Source organism: Neolamprologus brichardi, chromosome 6 (genome assembly GCF_056152115.1).
Source record: "Neolamprologus brichardi isolate AB-2024 chromosome 6, ASM5615211v1, whole genome shotgun sequence".
Classification (NCBI taxonomy): Eukaryota; Metazoa; Chordata; class Actinopteri; order Cichliformes; family Cichlidae; genus Neolamprologus; species Neolamprologus brichardi.
Window position 1 is genome coordinate 14,979,601 of NC_142109.1, and position 25,230 is coordinate 15,004,830.

The 25,230-nt window shown below is 41.0% G+C and overlaps 1 protein-coding gene across 3 annotated transcripts in view; it reads right to left on the reverse strand.

Annotated features, from left to right (window-relative positions):
- npnta (nephronectin a) overlaps nucleotides 1-25,230 on the reverse strand; it is a 59,367-nt gene that overhangs the window by 23,501 nt on the left and 10,636 nt on the right. The window contains exons 2-5 of one of the 3 annotated variants that reach the window (XM_035906368.2): nucleotides 22,406-22,506; nucleotides 15,740-15,790; nucleotides 12,593-12,685; nucleotides 103-222 (exon numbers count right to left, since the gene is read on the reverse strand). In XM_035906368.2, the coding sequence (XP_035762261.2) occupies nucleotides 103-222; nucleotides 12,593-12,685; nucleotides 15,740-15,790; nucleotides 22,406-22,506 (365 nt within the window). The remainder of the gene's footprint in view (nucleotides 1-102; nucleotides 223-12,592; nucleotides 12,686-15,739; nucleotides 15,791-22,405; nucleotides 22,507-25,230) is intronic. The other 2 variants (XM_006787106.3, XM_087841731.1) reach the window with 2 other exon arrangements.

Here is a 25,230-nt window from a genome sequence, read left to right on the forward strand (position 1 = left end):
ATGAGGAGAACTCAGACAGGGAAAGGAAACTTCCACCTCTCAAGCTGTAACACAAAGAGTGTTAACAATCAAAGTGTGTGTGTGCAAGAGAAACAGGCTTACTTCCACAGGTCCCGTCAGGCATCAGCATGTAGCCATTCAGGCAGTAACACTTGTAGCTCCCATACGTGTTCATGCACCTGTGTTTGCAGGGCCTTGGCTTTAGCCCGCACTCATTCAGGTCTGCAGACAGAGAGAAAGACAACTTAAATCACCCGGGGTACAGAGAGACCGAGGTCCTATAAAGAGGTGAAATTAGTCACGGGGCAAAGGTGGAAGAGGTGAGTCATGTCAGACCTCGCTTGTCCATTTACGTGCAGGTATGCAGGCTCCGTCTGAGGTGACTGCGTGTTAACGTGGTTGTTTTTTAAATGGGGTGGGGGTATCTTCAAGGAAGTGAAGCGTTTCTGTGTTCTGACAGGCCCAGAAATCGCCCTTTTGATGGTTAAGCCAGTAACAGCATTAAACCTTTGCATCACCTGCATGCGATGAAGGATATGATTAAACCCTATGACTTTCCACCACTTTGTGAGGTTTGCCAGTTCTCCATCTGGTTTTCTTTGATGGATACGTTCAATTCTGGTGTTTTTATGTGGACGTGAAAGTAGAGAAATCTCACCCACAGTAGCCCATGAAAATCTTATTAGAAAACGATGCTGTCTGGGCTCGGAGTAAGGAGCACCCCTGGGAGAAAAGAATATGCTCTCAGCTCAACACCTGTCAAATGCTTATGCAAATTCAAGTCATTATGCTTTTCTTGGAGTAGACATTTTGACAAGTCAAACAGAGCTGTAACTAATGACATTAATGATGTCTTCCTTTCTTCCATGTATTTTAAATCCCAGGGCTCTGGTGCATGCCGCCTCACTGGGGTGACTTACTGACACTCCAAAATGTAACAGAGCATTGCCAAAACCATTAAAACACTGGTTACACCTGTGTACCTCCTGTTATGATAAGACAAAGTGTGCAAAGTACGTGCAAAGTTTACAGTGGCTCAGGTAAGTGAATATATTTAGGTCTTTATATTCATTAAAATGGATGGAAAACAAAGAGACAGCCACGACATTACCTTTAAAAGGCATATTTTGACATCTCATCGCATAAAAAATTAAAGGTGACAATTTTTTTTCATTAGTCTATTTCAGGTCATTGCACACACTGCAACTTCAGAACAACTTAGTTGGATATGATTAATATAGTAACACCTACAGTGAGCTGGAAAAGAAAGTTTTCTCCAAACTCTCTGCAGTCCAGTGAAAACTAAGTACACCTCATGGTTCAGTAGCTTGTAGGATCACCTTTAGCTGCAATAACTTAAAGTAATTGTTTTCTTTATGGCTTTATCAGACCCTCTTGTCACAGTGGAGGAATGACCCACTCTTGGTGCTTCACTTCATTGAGGTTTGACAGGCCCATTCGTCTGGGCTTTGACTGGGTCATTGCAACACCTTGATGCTTTTCTTCTTCGGTCATTCTGTTGCAGATTTGCTGCTATGCTTGGGAAAACTGTCCTGTTGCATAACCCAATTTGAGAAAAGCTTTAGCTGTCAGAAAGATGACCTCATATTTGAGTCAAGAGTACTTTGTTATACAGATGAGTTCATGGTGGACTGCAAGGTGCTCGGGTCCTTTGGCTGTAAAAACAAGTCCAAATCATGACCATTGTGGTCGACAGTTAGTATGAGGTTTTTCTGCCAATATGTTTGGTGTGCATTACAGTCAAACATCTCCATTCCACAAGGACGTTGTTCAAGATGTCTTGAAAAAGCCATACTTGTTCAGCCTTTTAGATCATACTATTATGAACTGTTAGCATTTAACAGGTCTCAGTAGAGTCTGAGTCGTGGCTCTTGGAGCGTTTTATGAGCTTTGCGCGGTCTGAAGTTGATCTGGAGCATACCTGAATGCTCCAGATCAACAAATTGCCAAAACTTCTGCTTTTATCAAAGTGATCCTGCTTTCCAATCATCAGATAATTAGTACATTTGCGGCAAAGACCAGGCTGCTTCTTGTTCTCTTAACTCCTGTGGAAGCAGTAAGGGGGGCACTTACTTCTTTAACAGGACTACATAGGGCTGCATGAAAACTTTTTTTTCTTTCACAACTGTATATATTTAACATCAAATCAAGGGTTGTGTCTCAACTTGTACATTTCTGCACTAACACTTGTCACTTTGAAAGCATAGGAAGAGTGACTTTTAAAAGTTTGGGCACATGCATTCCACCAGACATTCTCGAATGGTGTGCTCATTACAGTCAGAAGCTGACTGAACAGTACTGTATGTTTGCCACCTTTTGTGGTGGAATACACAGCAGAAAAGATGGATTTTCAGCCAGTAGTAGGAGGATGGTGATGCCAATAACTGGCTAGCTAGCTAGCACTTTATGCTTCTTGGGGCAGCACTATTTAGTGGTTACCACCTTCATTATTTGAAAAACTTGATGCTACGTTTTGGTCAGAAATTTTGCAAAGTGCATTGCCAGCACAACGATGATGGTCAAATAATCATCCTTTTGAGGCACTACATTGGTAAAATGTATAGACTATGCAAGTAAATCCACAGTCTATTAGTAAAAGTTTTCTAATGAAACACAAGCAAAGGCTTTTAACATTTGTCTTAAATAAGGAAGGTCTGTTTTTATTTAGTCCACTGAACAAAGAATAACTATTATCTGATACAAAGTGACAATCACAACAATTATGTAATGCACTCAAGCTTTCATTCCATTAAAGAGGATAAAAATGATGGCAGATGAAATTACTGAACTGTCTTTAGGTGAAACACAAACAGAAATGTCATAATTACATCATGTTTTCATCTTTTTTTAAAAAAATTTAGCGGTTTGATGTTTGGCTCCTTAGTTTACAGCTAGTGGGAGCAGACTGTAGAATAACTCCCACCAACAGTTTATCAGTGAACTCAAACATAATATTTGCAGTAACTTATTGGATGAAAAGGCCACATTATTTCTGTGTTAACCTGACTGTTAATGTTATTAGCAACACAAGTGCTTTTTATGCTGCGTTAAACGTTCACTGCAAGAAAAACCTCTTGTTGCTTTCTTGGTGGTTTCAGACTTTGATGCTGTAATTGTTATTTGCTGTGTGCGCTCAATAATTTATGCAAGAAATTCTTTCTACACTCCCACTTTTAGAAAGCGGGATTACACTAGCCTGCAGTCATGCAGCTCAGATGTGCAAAGAGTTTGCTTTAAATCGTGTTTTTTACCTAAAGTAAGTTTTAGGAAAGAGTTGTCTCATAAAGGAAACTGTGTCACTCTTTCAGAGCATCAGTGAACAGCTTGTCTGGTTAGAGTAACCAGATAAGCCTTTTCACAGTCCCAGCTCTTGCTTACATCCTTTTAATAACTTGGAGAACTTCAGTGCTTACAAGGAAGACTACATTCTGTTTGAAGTCTAAGTTTTATTGACCAAACAGGCTTTGGTTGTATACAGGTAAACAGTTTGTGTGACGTGAAAAAGGGATTGCATTTAGTGAAATGTAATATTAAAACCACTGGTTATTGCCTGAAGACAGACTATCTTTAGATAAGCTTTTCAAACTGGTTGCTTCTGCTTAATTTTGCATGTGCAGAGCGCTGAAATACTTATGGATTTTGATGGAAACAGGGCTAAACGTTTCTTCATATATTACCTGCACCTCGTTTAAATGTGATAAGTTTGGAGTGTCAGAACCATAAAAGGAAAAATCCAACTTGAAACGGTACCAAAAATCCATCACACCTGAACGATGACACACACTCCAAGCAATATAAATAACTATGAATACCACTCTCTGTGTCTGTGACACAGTAGAAGCATCATAAAATAGATTTCATCTCACCGTGTGGCACATGAGCGTTCATCTTGGCTTACTGCACTTTAAATGGCGCCGTGTTTAGCTCTATGGACATATGTAGGGCACATTCTTTGAGAGCCACATACCTCCTGCATTTAAAAGATGCCACAGTTTAATTTGGATGAATGATTGAGCAGATGCCCAGTTTGTATATCTACAGACTCCTGTCTTCTATTAATGAAAGCTTCTGGTCTACTAAAGCCAAACTGGCTAAGTGATCAGTAAATGTGTCAGAAATTTGGACAGCCTGCTTAACCTTATGAAGTGCTGCCAGACTTCAAGTCGTGTTCCATGAGCATAAATTCTTTTAGATATATAGGGGTCAGTTTGTGAATGCAGCTGTCATGCTGGGGTGATATATAAATCATTTAAAACATTACTTTCACTGTCTGAATGAGTAGAGATAACAAGGAGCAGACTACTTACTGTTATAAAAACATTCTTCTACATGTAAGAAGAGCTAAATGTTATTAGACTTAAGCAGGGCTGCACAATTAATCCAGTTTTAATCTCGATCACGAGTCTAGTTTCCCACAATTAAATCAGCATCACTGATTGATAATGTAAATATGTGCTCTGGCAATAAAATCCTGTTCCCTGCAATGTACAGGATCACATTAAAAGCAGGTCATTAGCTGTTGTTTGGAAATACATTTTAGTGATTTAGTCCTGTATTATTGGGTCTGTGCTCCAACTCAACACAACTAACTTATTCAAAAAGCATCTATATCTGCTCTACAATGAATGTAAAGACAAACAGTGCGGTCGTACCTAATGGAAATCATCCAGCACAGACTCAGAAGTCTATAAAAAAGCAGGCCTGTGCAGCGCATCTGGTCATCCATCAGGCTCAAAAAGACAAACTGAAGTCACCAACAAACGCAGTCAAATTCCATTTAGCCAAAAATATGTGTCCACTACCCATTAAGGCTTAAGGAAACTGGTAAACTATATGAAAGTGGCAAAACCTGCACTATAGAAATAGAGTTTTACTATATGTGTTTTATTCACATCTGTCATGTAGGTAACCATAATGGAATAAAAAAAAAGTGTCCCAAGGCTCCAAAGGTTTAACTGACAAGTGCTTTTCAGTGGGGCAGATGCAAGCTCAGGACCAACAAAAAGGGCTTCCTGGGGCACTTGGTTTTATTGCAAAATAATACAACAAGTTTATTCTAGGAGCAGCATAAGACGAACAAGTGCGTAATTGCTCTAAGAGTCGACCCTGATGAAGAATAGATGTGTTGGTTTATATTCTTTCCTTCTAGGAAACGCACTCGGGTCAGATGAATAAGGCGTTTGGATACAAACACCTCATTTGTATGCAGAGATGTTTTAATTAACATGAATGCAGCACAAGGCAAAGGTGAAAGCATCGCCCTGTGGACTACATTTTGTGTTAGCTTTGTTAAAAAAGAAAAAAAATTATATGAATATTTTTTTCTCTAAGATATGCACTGAATTTAGGTAAATAAAGAAGGACTGATTTTATTTTAAACATTAGCAGGAATGCAGCAGAGCATGGATGTAAGCTTACATGATCATTTCGGGGGTCAAATCAGTGAATAACCACAAATTTGCCAAGCCCAAATTTGATCTAAATATTTCAGGATTTCTGATATGAATGAAATGTCTTTGCAAATATAAACTGATTGTCTCCTTGAGATAACATTGCAGACTCCCAGTTTTCATTTGCGTGCATAACAAAGGTTCTACAAAGAAGCAGTGACACAGGTGCAGTGTGATGACTCTTAATATTACACACAGCGCACACAGCAGGTCTTGCTGCCCACTGCAAACCGAATTTGTTCTGCTATTTTTGTTCACCACATGAGCATAAAGCTCACTGTTTTTTTTCTCCTCGCTTTTCAAACACTCGTACAAACTGACAGTCTTTCCGCCGCAATATAAATTATTCTTAGTTTTTTCTATGGAGGGAACCACGTCAAAATGATTTGTCCTGTCCTTTGTCAGACAGGAGGCTTAGCTCCGCTTACTTCACCCACAAGATATTGTCCAAAACACTCACACCTGCACACACACGTGCATGCACGCACATCACTGTTGTCCAATTTTTATAATTAACACTGTCAATCCTGTTTCTTTTTTTCATAGCACACAGCTTTTGCACACTCATTACTGCGATAACAGAAAACCATAGCAACACTGTCCATTGTCAGCGTGAAAGAGGAAAAAGGTCTCCACTTGTCCGTTGCACTGAAAAACAGCTTAAAAATGTAAATGAGGGATTATTGAAATTCTCACATTCTCAGACAGTAGAAACTCTGTGAGCATCAGCACAAGCAACGCGCAAGATACAGCCAGGCTCTCATCTACAGGCAAGACCAAGAGGACAGACAGAGAGAGAGAAACAGAGAGATAACGCACAGATATGACCACCAATTCATACTTCGACATGGCCCCAGGACTGCAAAAACCTGTGAGATAGCAGAGGTGGAGAGCCCCTCTGGGGTGTTCACTGTATGGTAAATGAACTGCTAAGACACATTTGAAGTGATGCAAAATGGAGTGATTTATTGGGTCAGCTCCACTGAGGTGTGCTACATTCCCGACACACCTCTATCACTGACAGGGAGATTAGCAGGGGCCTTTTTCTTGGGCATATGCTCGTCTTTAAAGGAGATAACACTGGTTGGAATTCAAGGCCTTGTTCTAGCAGCGATGGACAAGCCACGAGTGCTGTGTCCATGTCGATGATGGTTTGAAAAGCAAGGAAGAGCTATTTGTTCCAGGCAGTCATGGTGCAAATGAGAAAGAAGAAGAAGAAGAAGCAGGGAAGAGAAACTCATGATGGCTCTTCTGCACAGAGAAACTGTATTCAGGGTAGAAGGGATAAAGAAAGGGAGGGGAGAGTGGTAAAAACTGCAACATGCTTGGCACTCGTGCTTTTTTTCTTCTGCTGAAAAGCTGCTCTTGGGTGGTGCCTCCTCTGCCAGGGACAGAACGAAAGCAGGAAGAAAATAACTGGGAGTGACATTCAGTCCTCCTTAGGTCGCATTGTGCAGCACCATGCATGTTGCCAAGGGGGAAGAAGAGAAGCTGCCGAGGGGAGGTCGATCGAATCTCACCCTCCATCACAACTCTCGCCGGCTGATGGTCCACAGGAAGAAAGATAGGAAGGTGACTGGCCCACACTGGTGGGGATAAATAGTCCAGCGCCTCTTCTTTAGACAAAAGAAAATGGGTTAGAGAGGAGGAGGGGAGTGGGAGGAAAGGGAGTGGAGGGTTTGATTGACATGAAGTAGTAAAGTGAGTGAGGAGAACAGAGGGAGAGGGAGAGAGAGAGAGAATTTTTTAAAAAAGAACCAACCAATGGATTAGGACACCTCTGACCACGCTACATTCCTGGAAAGTAAAGAGGAACATTATGCAGCAAAGAGGATTACACTTGTGGGAATTGGACATGAGCTGAGTATCAGGGGGAAAAAAAGGGCACATGGGAGAAACAGCAAAAAGCGGTTTTGCATCTCCTGTCCTCCTGCCCGCTCGTCTCTTCTGCATTCCCTTTTTGTCACAAGGGTGAAATAGGATCTGAGAGAATTACAGTATCGCACAGATTCAGAGGATCCCTTCTCAATTTCTGCCCGGAGTTTCAAAAGTAGGCAGGAGTTACATTTAAAGAGACAAATCACTGCTTGACTGCAAATGCTTCAGCCTCAGGAATTTCAGCCCCTCCCCTTCCTGCCTAACCATCTATCATTCAAGCAACCTTTCCTCCGGCACTGGGCTAACAACACCTATTGTTAAGTGACAGGAAGATGATACAACTAGCTCCAACTGTTTCTGCATGCTCCATATCATCCGAGCATTTCTCGACCGAGGAATACAAAAATCTAAACTGAGAGGTTACGCAAGCAGCCGCACTGCCAACTCTGCTTAAGACGGAAGCATTTGTAGCTGAACTTTTCTGTAAATAGACACGATGAACGGGCACTGGAAGAAGAAACAAACCTTCACTACAAAAACAATCAGTTTTCAGTTTGTCTTCATTTATAGACAAATGGCATGCAGCTGTTTTTATTGGAACTAAAGATGTAGAGATATATTATTACTGATAGTAATCATTACATAAGTTTATGGAGAATACATCTCTAATAAGGCTGTAACTATGTGCTGGACAGGAACATAGTGGGCAGCTCCAGTCATAAAATGGGGAAAAACAAGAAGAATAAACCCACGAACAATTTAGCTACTGAGCTGCCACCTCAGGGTGTAGATGCCTGTACTGCACCCACTGGCCACATTTTTAGGTACAACTTCCTAGTACTGAGTTGGATGACCTGTTGCTTTCTGAGATTCAAAAAAGTGCTGGAAACATCAGGTTAACATGATAGCATCACACAGTTGCTGCATATTTGTCGTCTGCGCATTCACGATGTGAATCTCCTGTTCACATAACAAAAGCACTGTATAGAATTGAGAGTTGGTGACAGTGGAGGTCATTCGAGTACAGGGAACTCATTGTCATGTTCAAGAAACCAATTTGAGATGCTTTGAGGTTTGTGACAAATCATTATGGTGTACCCATCTAGTGATGCTGGGAAATAGGTATCAGCAGATGGGTACACTGCGGTCATAAAGGGATGGACGTAGTCAGGAACAATACTAGGCTGAGGATCACGGTGTAACAAGAAAATATCCCTCAGACCATTACACCCACAGCCTGAACCATTGATACAGCGCGGGACCCATGCTTTCATGTTCTTTACGGCACATTCTGACCCAATTATCTAAATGTCTCAGCAGAAATCAAGACTTATGAGACCAAGCAATATTTTTTCAGTCTTCTCATGTCCAAATTTGGTGAGCCTGCATGAACTGTACCCTCCGTTCCAAACCTTTAGCTGAGTGGCACATGGTGTAGCCTTCTGCTGCTGAAACTCATTCAGTGTGTTTATGTTCAAAGATGCTCTTCTCTTCTGTCTTTCTTTCCCATTCTGATCCTCGCTTTGAACTTCAGCAGTTATCGCAGGGGCGTAACTTCCAGGGGGATTATGACCCCTCCCCAATAATCCGACCCAACCAATATAATCCCCCAATAAAATTATGAATTAAATAAATAGGCTGTTGATGTTCTTTGCTTGTTTCAAGTATTACCAGCAAAATAGTTCCATGTTTAATCATCTGGGAATTTACCCAGATTTATTTATTTATTTAGACAGAGATCTTGACTCCCCCCCCAATGTTCAGCACAAAGTTACGCCAATGAGTTATCGTGACCATGTCTGCATACCTACCTAAATGAACTGAGCCACTACCATGTGATTAGCTGATGAGATATTTGCATTAGCTAGCAGTTCAACAGGTGTACCTAAAGTTGATGGTGAGTGGAAAAAGTTAAACTTAGTGGGAGAATCAGTGGATTTACCGGAAAAGTACCAGAAAAAAAGTATTTCTGCAAATGGTATTAAGTAAATGAAAATATCCATAAAGACTCTGGAGGTCAATCAGTGAGCGATCCTTTAGCAGCCACTGTGATTTCAAGGCTCATTCTCTGCTGTCTCTGTGTGATAACTTTCTTCCATTCTCCATGCGCTGTTAATTGTAATAGGACAGTTCTGCAAGCCACCATCTGGCTGCTTTAGTGTGTGATGTGATATCATTTCTTCAATCATATGTGTTCAACCTGTGTTGCATCATTCTTAATGGAAAAATATCTTCATCACTACAATGAATATCAGAAGGAAATCTTAGCAGGGGATGGTTTCTAATCACATATACTTCAAACTCACAGGAGTTAACTCAGGTCAAACATTACTTCTTGCCTCTTTGGTGACCTTAAAGAGAACACAGATAAAAGGAATCTGGAGTAATAGCCAGACAACTGAGTGTAAATACACAGTATGATGACATGCATGTAATACTTTAAATACTTGCAGCTGTTTGGCTGCTAATAGCAGACAGCCAGAAAGACAAACAGTGACAGAGAGGGATCGGTTTCTAAACCTACAGCCCTGAAGTATCTGTCTACACCTACACTGAATTAAATTCGCATGGGGATTAGTCAAAGTGTTCGTGCTCTTTTCTGCGGCTTTGCCAAGATAAAGCAGTGAGAGATCCAGATAATAACTAATATTCTGAAAACAGATCTAGAAGTAAACTGTATATATGCTGCAGCAGCAGTATTAGGCTATCACACTTAAAGTGGTATTAATTATGTATCTGGCTGACAGACGAGGAGCATCTGGAAGCATCTCCGCAGCTGTATTCCTTCTGATGTCTGAGACGTGGATCCTCCAGCAAAATCTTTTAATAGTGTCTTAACAGCAGGTCAACTACACCTAATTAAATCCACCTGCATGGAATAATCATCTTATTAAAATGATTGGATCAGCAGGGGGAGTTTGCTGCCAAACTGTTAAACAGATTATCCTTATAATGAGTTTATTTGTGCAGCGACAGCATGCTCATCTATCACTACGCTGAATGACAGCAACAATTCTCATCAGCACCGAGCGTGAGGCGCGTTCTCAAAACGATTCTGTTTGGATTCTCAGAGTAGCCGCTGTTTTTCTTGACAGCCGAGTGCCCGTCAGGTTAATGGTGAAAAATAATCACATTCATTTAAATTATATCCCGTTCAGATCGTGGGATATTTTCTGTATAGGAGCTGCGACGAGAGTTAAGGCCAAAGAATTTGGCAGTAAAAAAAACAAACCCAAAAACAAACAAGGTATATAAAAATATAAAAATATTGGACATGGACAGCTTCTGTGATCGTGTTTACTGTAAACACTGACTGTCTGTGGTTTGCTTTTGCTCCACACAAACAGTGTTTCTAAGGTGTTCAACACTCTTGTTCATCAATCCGAGCCTCCAGGGTGGCAAACTCGTACGCACATCCCACTTAAAATAAATTTGTGTAGTCACCACTGATGTCCACACTTGTGCACATTTTCCTGTCGTAATCTCTTTTTTAAAAATAAAATGGTAGCTATTATCATTTGCAGTCAGTGAATTTTTGTTGGTGTGATAAGGTCACATGGGCACCGAAGGCGAGGTAATGACCTTTTTAAGGGACACAAACTAGGAAACTGCTGGACAAAAGTTGAAAAAGTCGCTCAATTTTCTAAGTGTTAAATTTGTCTCTTTAAAATGTTATCAGCGATTTGTAGACAGATAAATATAGATAAATGTTCACCTCCTTTTAGAAGCACAAGCAGGGCATAAAATTGAGTTATTCAAATATAGGTACTTAAGTCGAGTATTTAGCCTCTTAACGAGTTTGACCACCGGCTGCACTTATCGTGCAACTCCCCAGGAGACGCCGTTTTCCTCAAAACAAATTTACAGATTATAATCTGATTTAAAAGCTCTCGGGGAGACTGCTTGACCTTTAGCAACATCGAGGTCCGAGAAGCAGCTCGGGGCCTCTTATTTCTTTCCTCCTCGAGATAAATACTGCACTCCAGAGGGACAGGATATTAGAATGCTTCAAAACACTGGCCACCTGGCACATCAATAGTACACCTCAAATCAATGTTTGACCGACGCTGCATTTAAATGAGAAAATCTAATCTCCGGCCCCTGAATAATTAAATTGGTTTCCATAGCATGGGGCAGCGCGGCAGAGAATGCGGGGTTATCAGCACCTACGCAGGCTGAAAGGTCAAGTCTGCCACTCAGAGCTAAGTAAAACGTCACGAGCTTATTGGAAAAATGGGAGTTCGGCAGACGCTTGAAAGTACAGTTTCATCTTGAAAGGTCTCGGAATCGCTTTTGTCAGATAAGTCTGTCTGAACGGTTGGCAGCGAAGTCTGCCGCGCTTGGATACCGTATCCTTTTACTTTCCTCCTCTTTGTTGCAGATTGAGACAAAGTAGACCCGTCTGGCCCAGGCAGACAGGAGCCACCTATAGCCCTGAAATGCAGGATGAGTCATTTGGAACATTCCGGAAAGGATTTCAACACCCCCACCCCCCTCCCTCCCCCTTGTTTTTAATTACACACTATCCTATTCCCGTCTCAGGGCGTGAATTCCACAAGTATTTTCAAGCTGCTTGGATGCAGGTCAACTCGGAGCTAACTGGGGAAGCTTTAATGCTTTTCAACGTGCCCAAAGTGTAAAGGCACAAAAACTCCAGACCTCCCCCACCCCCGCCCACTCTCATCCACCGACCAGCACACACACACACACACGCAAACAAACAAACGCCTTCAAATAGCATTGGTTGCACTCAGTCGGTCCAAGTTATCTCAGGTCAGTAATTGAGATGTTATCTTCACAGGAGAGGATGCACTCCAGGGATCATTCAACACAGCTTCACCACTCATTTCCATTTGAGCTGAATCAGCCCCCGCGGTCCACCTCCTGCCCTGTGATTAAAGCACCTCACTATTGTCAGCTGATGCAAACCAGCTTCCGCTCCTGTGGCAGCTTTACAGCGCTGATGTTCTACTGTGGAGATTTGGCTGCAATAAACAGTGATTACGCTGACATCACTCAAGGCAGAGGTTCTCCTTCACTTAGTTTTCTTTAGGAAAGATGCGCACGTCAGCAGGCTCGTTGCTTAGTGGGTGGGGACAATATTTCCAGACTCTCCCTGCTTTCTTTGTGGTTTATGTTTCTATTTCAGTGCACTGCGAGGAACAGATAAGTCACGTCAAATGGCAAAACAACATCACGGTCAGAGTTATGAAAGCGGCTGCAAGCTTCGGTCGATTGCTCACCTTGATTGCAGGTTTTCCCAGTGAAACCAGGATGGCACTTGCACTTATTGGGTCCCACGCAGTCTCCATGCTTACAGCCAGGCTGGCACACAGCTGGTTAAAGGGGGATTCAGAAGGGAAGAGACAGATCAGCGCAGCGCCCTGGAAGACTACGTGTACCAGATCAGGATGACAAAGCACTTAATCCTACTGCTTTTTGACTTCCACAACCCCTTGGCTGTAAATTTACTCCCAAGTTACAGCAAAAAGACAGCGCGATGCCTCATTCATATAGGAAATGTGTGTGTTTCTCCTTGTGTGACAGTCATATTATCATTGACTAATGATAGTGGAAAAGCCATTTTCAGCTAACCACATAGTAGTTGTTTTTTTACTTTGCACAGCGCAGGATTCGGAAGAGGTTTTGTTGTCCTTGCTGATATTAAATTATTTCCCACTGTAGAAAATAAATGAGACGTTTGACCTTTTTTACACCCGGCAAAATTTAGATTCTTGTGGCTTTAAAATGCAGCGCTGATATTTACTCTGGCATGCCGCCAACAAGGATTACCTAGGTGAATAATATTTCCCTCTTAGAGTGAAACTGAAACAATTAAGCCCCAAAATAGCAGATTATAATTAGTTTCTCATTAAAGAGATCTTACATAGTGCGTGGATAGTTGATACTTTGATTGTGTACAGAGACGTGGAATTAGAGCTTCCCTGGCTCTGTACTGTCTCAGTGAGCTGGAGGCTTGCCCTGCTTATCTTACTGCGCTTGCTGCAGCTTGCTGCTAAGCACTTCTGATACACCGAGTGTTACTAATTTTCATTAAAAGCTTCATTAATTATGTCATAATACAATACCATCAGAGGACTTAATTACCAGTGTGGCAGAAGAAGCAGTACACCCGAGTCTGTGAGTGTGCGTGTTTAGGGAGCGAGAGAGATGTTCTCTTGGATAGTATTCATCCCACCAGCCAGTCTGTTGTTTATCTGGAAGGATGTGATGGTATACTGAGCTTATTTGTGCTGATAAAGATGCAGGGCATGCTTGTTTTGGTGATGTCCTGCATACAGCATTGCAACCCCTCACTAAATCCAGCAAATAACCTGCATTATGGAGGATTTATCTCTCGCCTTAACCAGTCCGATCTCTGACAGTTTTAGCTCAAACACAGCTTAACTGATTTCAGTTTGGTTGAATGGTCAGACAAAAGACCAAAGACGTCACATATATTTGTTTATATATGTGTTTCTTCGGGTATCAGTGAGTATGTTTTTAAAAACAATCACAGAAGAAAGTGATCCTGAAATTCAGGTTTTGATAAAAATAAATTCCATGATAAATCTGGAATTTCCAAAGCTCAGTAGGAAACTGAAATACTTGTAGCTGTCTGTGATATTACAAGTTAAAAAAACTGACAGATCAGCTGAATTTAGGTTAGCTCATGCCACCATGCTGTGTTTCCTCTTAAAAATATAATGGAATAAAGTCCTGTGACACTGGGTATTTGTATGTATATTTAACATAAAATATATTTTGATTGAAAATATCTAACTGCTCTCTGTTTCAAATGATAGATATGAGATAAATATAACTTCAGCGCACCGACTGACGCCTGATACAAACGTAGAAATGGTTGAAGACTCTCTCTAAGTGAAATCCATACGCTAAGAATTGAGTTACATCTTTCAGAATTTGCAGCTAACCTGACCTATTCATAAAAAACAGTAACTTTAGTTACTCAGGTGCAGGAATTCAAAGAGAACAAGGTATGATATGATTCCTTTAACTGATCTAGATAACTACTCACGACTCATTCCACTTTATTAGGCTCCGTGACTGAACAGAATGAAAAGCAATGTAAGCCAACTTTGAGCTTGTGATATGAGTCGGGTTGTTAACACACCGAGCAGTCAAAGTTCACATTTACAAATTAAAAGTGGCCCATTCTTGTTGGAGGACATGAAACGTGCTGCGCTCTTCCGGAAGCAGAAGTTTGTTAGACCCCGGTCTGGTCGGCAGATTAAATGAAAGCAGCTACTGATGTCTTCGTTAGAGAGCAGCCAAGTGAATGCTCTGTGTTGTTACTCCCCTCCAAGGAGGAGGACTTGATTGGAAAGATCAGAGGCAACCATCAACAGGCTTTGCCTTTGAGGGTATTTTTAAGCCTCTGGCCTGGCAGAGAGATCAGGATAATGACCGGTGTTCATTAGCCACAGCAAAGGACAGGGAGCACTAAAAATGGCCCCGCCAGCTGGAAGGCCAAACATAGTGAGTGTAATCCTCGTTCCTTGAACGCCATCAAAACACGTCAAGTGATGACACACTTTCACTTTGGTTTACATCAGCCATTCCTCCGGACTCAAGAGACTTGCTACTGATCCTTATGTGGACTGTTTATGGCGAATAAGCCTCGTGTTAGTGTAACACATCGGTCCATCAGCCTAACGTGGAAGTAATTACTAGCAAGTAAGGGATAACTTGCGGCTTGTTTCTTTTTGATTAATGACATATAAAGCCAACTGAGATCAGGAAAGGCAATTCTGAAAATTGAGACACTATAATAAGGAATATTTGTAATTTTAATTCTGAATATGATCAAACTCCATCCGTTTGCCTAATAAGTTCACCGTTCCTATAAGGAGCATCTGACGATGCTCGACCTTGGGATAATTGACTAGGCGATGCTGTGGTGAGTATCCTATTTATTAGGGAAATATAAACCCATCCAAAGTTCTTACACTGACAAGTTGCGGCACATGTTCTGTTAATAATGCTGCATCATAAATGCTTGAAGAGCCCTATTACTGATATCAAATTTAAGAAACATTATGGATTTAAGCTTTAAGGGGCTCATTAGTATTCCAATGGATTGACCAGAGGGGTGTTTGAATATTAAAAAGTTACCAAAGAACTTGGGAAAAGTTCCTGTTAGACACTGGGTTCAGCTGACACAGGGTCTGCAGAGTGCAAGCTGTTTGCGCAGAACTGAGGCCAGAGGGAAGAAGATGGTTACTGCCAAGGGGTGGAGAGGTGTTACTGGTTTTGGAAGCGGGTGTGGGCTTGGCTCTATAAATAAGTGAGTGAGCACAGGATTCAGAGGATGTGCCCCCAGCAGTACATGTCAAGCAAGATTATTTCAAGAAACATGTGGAGCTAACCTTGGGGCAGGCACCTTATCCCGACTACCCTGTGAGTTAAGGCGAAGAGAGCTGCAAAACAAATAGCCAAATAAACAAGATTGCAGGCATTGTTTAGTCTCTGGGGGAGCAAAAAAGAGGAAAACAAACAAACAAACAAACAAGCAAACAAACAGACATGATGTTAGAGGGCACAGTCTGGTCATTGGACAAGCAAACATTCCTGGAACGCGCACACGGTCTGGAATCACACATATGCCTTGTTGCCTCTGGGGACGTTTGGAATACATGATTAATAAAAGAATAATTAGAAAAACGAGTAAATGTCCTGTTATTAAAGGAGGACATTGCTCTTATTTAAAGCGTTGAAGGTGGAAGCATTGTTCCTTCACATGATGTGAAACAGCGAAATTATGGCTCCAAATTAAAAATACAAGACTGCACTGCAAAGATTATTTATTTTGAGTTCCTTTAAATCACTCAAGTGAACATGGTTCGCCTTCACCTCTAACAAGCAAACCCTTCTGCCTCGCTTTCACCTCAAACGGGCGAAAAGATGTATTTTTTTTAGTGGAGCCTTTACAGCCCGGTGATAATGAAAACAGCGAAGCAGACAAGGAAGCCACACAGACAACCCCGATAAACGATCTTACTTAAACTGAGGTATCACTTTTCTCCTTTCACCGCTCGCTTGTTAGCTCACATTACCAATTCTAGGCTCCTGCCTTAATCCTGCGCGCACCATTTGAAGAAACAAAGACTGCACTCAATCAAACAAAATCCCGGCCTCAGTGGATCTGAAAACCCCGCAAGGACCTCGGAGGAAATTATAATGTGTGATCTATTTAATATGGAGATGATATTCAACCCACTCCTTTAAAATGCAGAGAAAATCAGAACACGTCCTCGGGCCTGGGAATTTCGTAGCGCTCGCAGGAATATCTGAGTTAATATAAAAAAGGTTAGCACTTAATAATAAGCCCTGTGTAATTACGGTGCAATTTTCACAACAATTACCGTGTAATTTTACAGAATTCAAGGTGTAATTTTTTTCCTCCTAAAAAATACATGAGGGCCTGGCAACTGGAAGCTTTAAAGGAACGAAGAAACAAATTCTTTTTTAAGTTATGGGCACTTTCCGGGGATTGTAAAAGAAAGGAAACAGAAATTATATCTGAATAAGTTTTTATTTAATGAAGACTTTAATGGCATTTAGTGGTAAGTGAGAAATTAAGTAGTATTATTTGGAGTGTGTGGTGTATTACAGTATCTCAGCCTCCATTTATTATGATATTTACCTTTTAAAACTTTAACAGTGTTTTTTGAGTTGTTTTTTCTTATCCACATATTAAGGGGCCTAATTTCAATATGACTGTAGATTCAAGCCCAAGTCTGCTGCTGATAATATTATCAAGGCGAGCCAAGTGTGCTTATATTAGTACAGCACAGCTCTGCAAATACCCATCTTTATTCTCAATGACACATGTTCTCAGTGCAGGGTTAAGGATTTCTTTTGTATAAGAAACCTCTATTATGAACTATGGATTGAGAGTTTGAAGGGTCAAGCAAGCCATTGTTGGGTTGCAGTTTGAGAAGGTTTTCAGAGTGACCACAGCAGGTACTAAAACTCAGGTTTTAGCCTTTTCACAATTTCTCCTTTACATCTTTTTCTTACAAGTATGAGGCTTTGGAGAAGATCCAAATTACTGAAAAAAAAGAGATTATCCGTGCAAATGTTCCTGTCTGTGCATTACATTTATGTGACTAATGATAACATTTGGCTAGGGTGTGATTATGTTCAGGCAATTAAATCATTTGATCAGTGAAAATGGAGTTTAGGTAGGGCACAGACCTCTGTCTGCTCTGTCCAGCCACTCATATTTTACGCCTTCGTGGCTCATTCCCATTGAATGCTTTAGCTGTCATCCAAAAATCATCGACAAAGAAGGTCTTGAGCCAGTGAGACTGTTCCCATTGAACGCTTACAGACTGGGATGTGAAAATCTAGACACTGGGTGTATCGAAGCTGAACTCTCCATATTGATGAGTTTTTCGCACTGCAAAAGATGAGAGCTGGACTTTTATTTGTCTCATTCTTCCTGACACTGGCAATGACTTCCTGCCCTGACCTTGAATCCTAGCACTTGCATGAGCATGCAGAATTGTCCAGTACAACCTTCCCTCAAACAAATATAATAATGATGTTTTTTAGCCATGAATATTTAAGCTTTAATGGAATTAGATTCGTATTTGATACAGATGCGAATCGCCTGATATAATCTTTGATAAATAACCGAAGACCGTGACTGACTAGAGGACCGTGTGGTTACTGACGCAGCCGGGATCAACTTGTTAAAAAAATGGCTTTTAAGCGTCGTCCTCAGTGAAACAGAAAGGGAGGCACTTTCATGTGACCAAAGTGAAATGCATTTCACTGGAAATGCAAATGTTCAAATGCTCACAGTGGCAGTGAAATGTTCGCGATGGCAGCTGGTTGGAATAAGTAGCTTCAAGTGTGGCTTTGCCTGCTGGATGGCCTGTCAGAACATTATGAGTGCAGCCTCAGTCTGCTATAAATCTAAAGCTCATCTCTCTCACACACGCCCCATCTGCCTGATTTTCTCACTTGTCTTCCCATCCTAACGTCTCACCTCCACTACAAGAGCAATCACCTCCAACTCCTTCCCCTTAAATCATTTCCTCTACACCCCAGGATTTTTACTTTTACTCCTTTTGCTCTTCTTTCCCGCACTTGGATCTAAGAGCTAAGAAAAAAAAAAGTCAGGGTTGATCCATTAAGTTTCTCATTCTTTGAGAGAAGTCGCGCAAACCGGCTGCCGAGCTCTGAGGCTGAAAAGCCACAATCCGATAGCTCCAGCCTAATCTCTTCCATCTCCACTAAAATTTACCAAGACCTGAAATCTGTGACGACTGCAACCCGTCACACACATGCAGAAAAAGATACACTCACATGCACACATCCATGATTACCCACAATTTCTTTCTGAAACCTTCCGCCTCCCTCCTCTTAGGTTTAAATCAGCACCTTACTGACTTGATGGAATGCTGATTGTAGTCTCAAGTGAATGGATTTGAGCTGTGCCCACTCAGGAGCATTGAAAGCATTAAGGCGAGCACTCACCGAGTGATTTAACTCACGGAACAGATACGGTTTTGTTGGGAAGGGAAAGTGGTAAAGCAGCAGCTTCATATGGTGGTTAAGTTCAAAATTAGCTGATATTTTTGGCCGAACATGGAACATGTGGGATTCCAGAGCAACAAAGAAGACATGCTCACACACTGCTGTTTGGCTGGTCAAGTTACTGATGCAAACAGGACTTTAATGTGATGTAACTGGTTTATTTAGGTTTTGAAGCTTCCGTGCTTCTGTAGTTATCTTCATATTCTTTACATCCTCAGCAAAAACACATATCTATTTTTTAAATGGGAAGCTGTAAAGGCAGAGAGCCCAGTACAAATGCACTGGGAAGTACTGGGCACTGAGATGGCTCACTCCTGCCAGGATTACGGCTGAATTTGGCTCTGTGTTCAAACAAATACATTTGAAACAGTGGTGATTTTTCCTGTATCATTCCAGCACAGATTTTCTAGTTCAAGTGTCAAGGCCTTGGGAAAAGGTAGGAGGTGTTTTTGAACAAGGTCAGCTACAGTATAAAAACTATTTCAAATTCCAGCCGTGAAATCAAACCCCCTCAAGCTGCGAGTTTAGTTCCGTCCTCTAAACGATTAGCATGACTTGCTCCAAGTGTTTATGTAAGAGCAACATTATCATATTTTGTTACTAATAGACACAAAGAAAGAGGTGGATAAAAGAAAAGACCTTAGGTTAATCTGCCTAGGCTGCAAAGGAATACAAAAACAGTGCATTGATGAACTCAAGGAACACTGTTCGTGTTCTTTAGAGCAAAAACTCTTTTACATGTAATGGGAGTGAAAAACAGCTGCTGCTAAACTCAAAGGCTTAAAAATCTTTCAGATTAGCAATAATGGACCTTTGGACTCAACAAACAGTGTGTGGCATATTTTCTATTATACAAACCAAAAACCAAAAAACCCCACAAAATACAGTGAATAAAATTAGCATGGCATGGTGAGCTTCAACAAATGAGAAAAAACATCAAAATATGGTAATTTAAGCAATGAGAAACACAAAATGAGTCAACTGTTGAGTGAATTAAACATTATTTCAAAAACCAATAAATAGGTGCCCAGTTAGAAACATCTCTTGGCCCTTTTCCACAGCAGGAACTTAACAATCTGAAGTGTGTGAGGTCCTGCCTTTCCTTTCCACTTTATTTCACAAACATTATAATGTTATTCTTTATTTGAAAATAAGGCATAATTTTGAAATATTATATGCCAATAAAACACAGCAATATATAAAAGAATTATGTTTATTTTCTTTCATTTTATACACGACCAAATGAAAATCAGGCTAAGTCTTTTAAATAAATGTATTTGTGTTTGTGTGTGTGTGTGTGTGTGTGTGTGGGGGGGGGGGGGGACGACCTAAACATATATTGAATATCAAAAATAAAAACTTGTCTTATGTTTGTTGTAATGCTGCTTTAGTGTTTTTATCACATCCGGTTCATTTCCAAAATTCGGATGAGATTAGAGGAGCAAACGCTTAGCTAGCAGCTAACATTGTAGCTAATACTGACATTGTTTCTTGCTAACATGAGTTTTCTTAGTTGAGAAGAATGTTACTGCTAGGAATTCACAGACCTGATATATTTAGATTTTTTTTTAGATGACAACGAGCTGATTTAAGGCAGATCCAGTCAGTTTAGTTGCATGACGACATCTCCAGCATCACACAGGTTGCTAGTGGTGCAGCTAACTTAGCTTGGAGGAAGCTAACAGCGAAGTGCGAAAAATTTCGAGGCATTTCACAACAACAGTTTTTATTTATATTTATTTATTTGTATATATTTGCATCGGTTTTTAATTTACTAGCAAACTATGATCGAGTAAGTTGATATGACTGAGAAGCTCAGATGAAGATGTTTTCTTTCCCTGACTTGCTCTCTCTGCGGTTATGCTCAGCAGAATGCCTCTTTAGAAGCCTTTGCTGAACTTACGGAGACGTAACATTTTGTTATTTCACTTCATCTGACTTTTGTAAGCTGAGTGTTGCCTGAAAAATTACTATTCTTCCTGACAGCTTATTAATTTATCATTATTAACTCAGCAGTGGCTTAAGCCAAGGTGACTGCATTGGATGAGAGCTGGAAGTAGTTGGATCGGTGCCTCCCTGATCACCGCCCATATATCTGTAACCAAAAACGTTAGTGTAGTTTCTCATAAAGCTCGACAACAGAAGGAAACCAAGGCCAGACAACTATGTCGCACAATTTCCGTTAGTATCATGTGATACATACTGGAAACAAAATGGATTTTCCCCCAATACAGAGATCCTTGGTGTTATCAGAATTTGATCCATTTGGTCATTAATTTGGGGGAATTCCAGAAGACCTGTATGCTCAAATTACCATTCAAATGGGCCAACACAAAGCTAGTGTGCAACCTCTCAGCAGTTCAGCTCAGCTCAGCAGAATCAGCCATGTGTACATGCTGTATAGGCACAAATAATGTGAAAGCACGAAAAAGGCTGGACATAACATGAATGTAAACAGTAAGCTTTTTTAGTAATTAACGGGCAGCATGTTCATGTTAATACATGGATGAAATTGCTCCAGTTAGTTAAGAAACATCTAGAATCTTTAAAGATCATCACTAACACATTGTACCTCGTGGGTTTTATCTCCAGGGCTTGAGCGTATACTTCTTTGTAATGGCCCATGTGAGGCCTTTTGCCCTGCCTTTTTGCTTATCTAAACTAGCCAGCTGTTGGCTTAGCACACACACAGGATGAGAGCGCTATTGATTTTCTCTTGGCAAGGAAGCAAATAAGCATACCCACTTCCCTAACCTTTTTAATAGCCGCTTGGTAAATTCTTGCCGTGGAAAAGGCCTGTTTATGTGTTACCCCTTTTCTTTTGTTAAATGTCCACAGCAAAGCAGCAGGCGTACCATCAGAGCCACCAAGCCATGCAAAGGATCCCAGCCAATGTCTAAAATCCACTGGTATATTCACACATCCCTCAGTAGCATGGAGTAAATATGTTGATAATGTTAGATGAAGCATTCAGTGTTAAACAATGACAGGACACATCCTCTGAATCCTGATGAGTCAAGTTATGTACACCTGACAACATCATGGACTATGTTAACATCACTGTTTGTTTGTTTTTTTTACTTGTTCATGCACTGCTGGCAAGCTTATGTTTGCACACTTGTAATCTATAATCAATCTCCTATCTCCCCTTTGAATGTGTCCACCTGCAGCTATAGTCTCGCTCATTATGGCCACCCGCAGTGTGAATATAAACCTCCGCCGCTCCACCAGCGATCATCATCAATCTTTACTCAAAGATTGTTCCAGGTGCAATGCTCCATTAGCTGCATGTGTTTCTGTTGAGACAATCTGCATGTGTATGTGTGTCTGCGTGTGTTTCCCCGAGCCTTTGCAGCATATCCTCAGTTTAACAGCATCTATGACCTCTCCCTCCTCCCTCTAGCTTGAAACCCCGCAACCTTGTTAGCTCCCGTTTTGCCCCCCACCCTCCGAGCAGCACCAGCAGCGGGCACGGTGGTACTCACGCTGGCAGTGACCCCAGGAGCGACGAGTCCATCCCCAGCAGCAGTCCACACGGGCCCCATATCGACACAGGCCATTGGATGATGCCATCTGCCATGGCCACCTGTGAGTGGATAACATAATAGGTTCACAGCCAATTAAAACACCTTAATGAAAAGCCTTTTTATATTGTTTGGAAGGGGAAGGGTGTGTGATTCAGAGCTTTCATGAGTCATTTTCCTGCTGCAAAGAAAAAGAGCCAGAAGATACATTTAAAGACTTATATTTAAATTAAAAAAAGGCTTTTTAACCACTAGGTACAGTGAGCACTTATGGCAGTCATACTAATTGCAGGTACAGCAATGAAAATAGACACACACGAAACAAACGAGTACAGTTATGTAAAATGCATGAATAATAACAAATAAAGAAAGCCGGGTCTTTCTTGATAGATTTTTTTTTAATGTTTAATTTCCTCATCTAAATGCAGAGCAGGTTTCTGAACAGATTTAAAACCCTACGAAAAATAAAACTGACTTTGCTTGACTAATGTGGGGAGAAAAAAGTTTCAGTGCATTACAGCTCTTTGATTATGCATCAATCACAATCCTAAAACAGTCCACTTTAAGTGATGTCTATTTGTTTATTAATGTCAGAATATGATGACAAATCTCATTTATTGAGGACTCCGGGGTGCTGTCTTTCAATTTCACTCCCTTTTTATAAAAATAAATCAGATACTCTGTTTGTGTAACACAAAGAAACAGCGGCAGCAAAAGAGTTACGTTTGAAAAGTGGTAAACAGAAAACATTTGCCATTTTGCTTCTCAAATATCTGAAGGGGGTGAAAGTGACAAGTGTCAGAAAGTCGAAGGCTGACTTTTCACCGCTTCGCCGTAGCAGATTATCTCTGAATCATGGAAACAAAACTGACAGCACATCAGCTCGTGTTGGTTTCTTTAATGTCAAACTGGAGACCTGTATTGAAAGCCTGCCAGGCTCGATTTGAATTTAGCCTTCAGTGCGTGCATCGCTACGCCGCTGACACGCACATCTGACAACACCACATTACTGCTGTGTTCACTTGGCTTTCGGGAGCTCCTGGAAAAGATTAGCAACTACGCGCTTCCGGTTGTCCTTGAAAATACAATATTTGCCTCCAAAATGGCAACTCCATGACACTGGAAGATGGTATTATCTCTGCTACACAGAGATGATAGGTAGGTATTAGTTCTTATACACATTCTAAAGCAGGTTATTTCCCAAACACAACAGTTCCTCTATGAGAAATTAGAGCCGGATATTTTTGTTACACTCTGCTCCATTCTGTTCAGAGCAAGAAATAGCTTCTTGGCAGACCGCGTATGTGGATTACCTTTTTTATCTGTACGAGGGCCGACCACATATTTATGGCGAGAATAGAGTGAAGGAATGAGCCCATTTAAGGATACTGAAGAAAATCCAAGGCACATTCTTTAAGAGCCTGGCGCTCATATGCTACCTAAAATCTGAAACAATAATAAACGAATCAGTGGATAGGGAAGATTTGTTGCAGCTGACTGTTTTTCCCTCTTTCTTCAAATAAAGATGACAGTGTTTTCAACCAGTGGGACATTTTTATCGTCATTTATAGGTGTGAAGCACATGAGGAGGTTTGCACAGATCACTGAGTAAATCCAATACAATAAGAAGGTTTTAATTGCACAGAACAGCTGGAAAACACTGTAATCCTGCACAAAACAAAGGAGAAGTTCACTTCCTTTACGTGCTTCACACAAAAGACACTTTCTTTTTGTCTCTCAATGAGAAAGTGAGGTTGTCGCTCAGTATTCAAGGCACATCCTCCACTGCTATCCCTGCCTGTTAGTGCCTCTATGCCAAGATGAGGAAATGCTAATGCTTGCCCCTGCTGCCAATCACCTCTTTGGAGAAAAAAAACAAAAAACAGACGGATGCTAAGTGAGAGTGGCAGATCCAGGGAAAATGTTTGTCTGCTGCCTGGTGAGCGGGAAGTCAGTCAGTGAAGCACACAGTATGGGTGAGGAAATGAGGACGGGAAGGAAAAGGAAGCAAAACCAGAAGAGAGGAAACAAATGAAAGGAATTGCATGAAAGCAGTAAAAGAGGAAAGGAAAGAATAGGAACAGTCTGGACAGCAGCCACATTTCTCAACCGGACTCCCCTTCCACACTAGAAGCTTGCTGCATAAAACAAATTAAAGATGCTTCTGCATGAGGCAAAAACCCTGCTCGTTGACACCTCTCAAAACATCTGACAACCTCCTTTGACATTTCAGTGATATTTGGATTTGGCGACTGGAGGCTGATTTCATCCTGATGTGTTGAAAGCTCTTGTTAATTGCTGCACAAGGCAATCACCACCTTAGAATATGGAGGCATCAAGTGGAAGGCATTTATGCTGCTTCGGCTGCACCTGTTCCCATATAACCTAATGGCCTCACATTCGTTTGCAGCCTGCAAAGTAATTATCACATCGAATGACTCCCGTGGATGTGCAGATTTAGTATCGTAACAGTTTTCATTTTTATTTTTGACAGTTTTATTATAAAAGCATATTTTCGTGTTCACGTCATAATCTTCAGCACACATGCGTTGTGCCATGATGAAGATGATAAGATGAAAAACTCGACATTTTTTAGATATATAGGGCTTTGTAAAACACACAATGATAAAGTCATTTTTAAATTTCAAATGGTTAAAGGGAGATTAAGGGCCAATCACTAGACTAAAGGCTCAACCCCTCTGCTCTGTGCAAGGTCTGGCTAATGTGAATGTTGTAAATGATCCATAACTAGTTTCTGTTAACAGACAAGCTGCTGTAATTGGAGA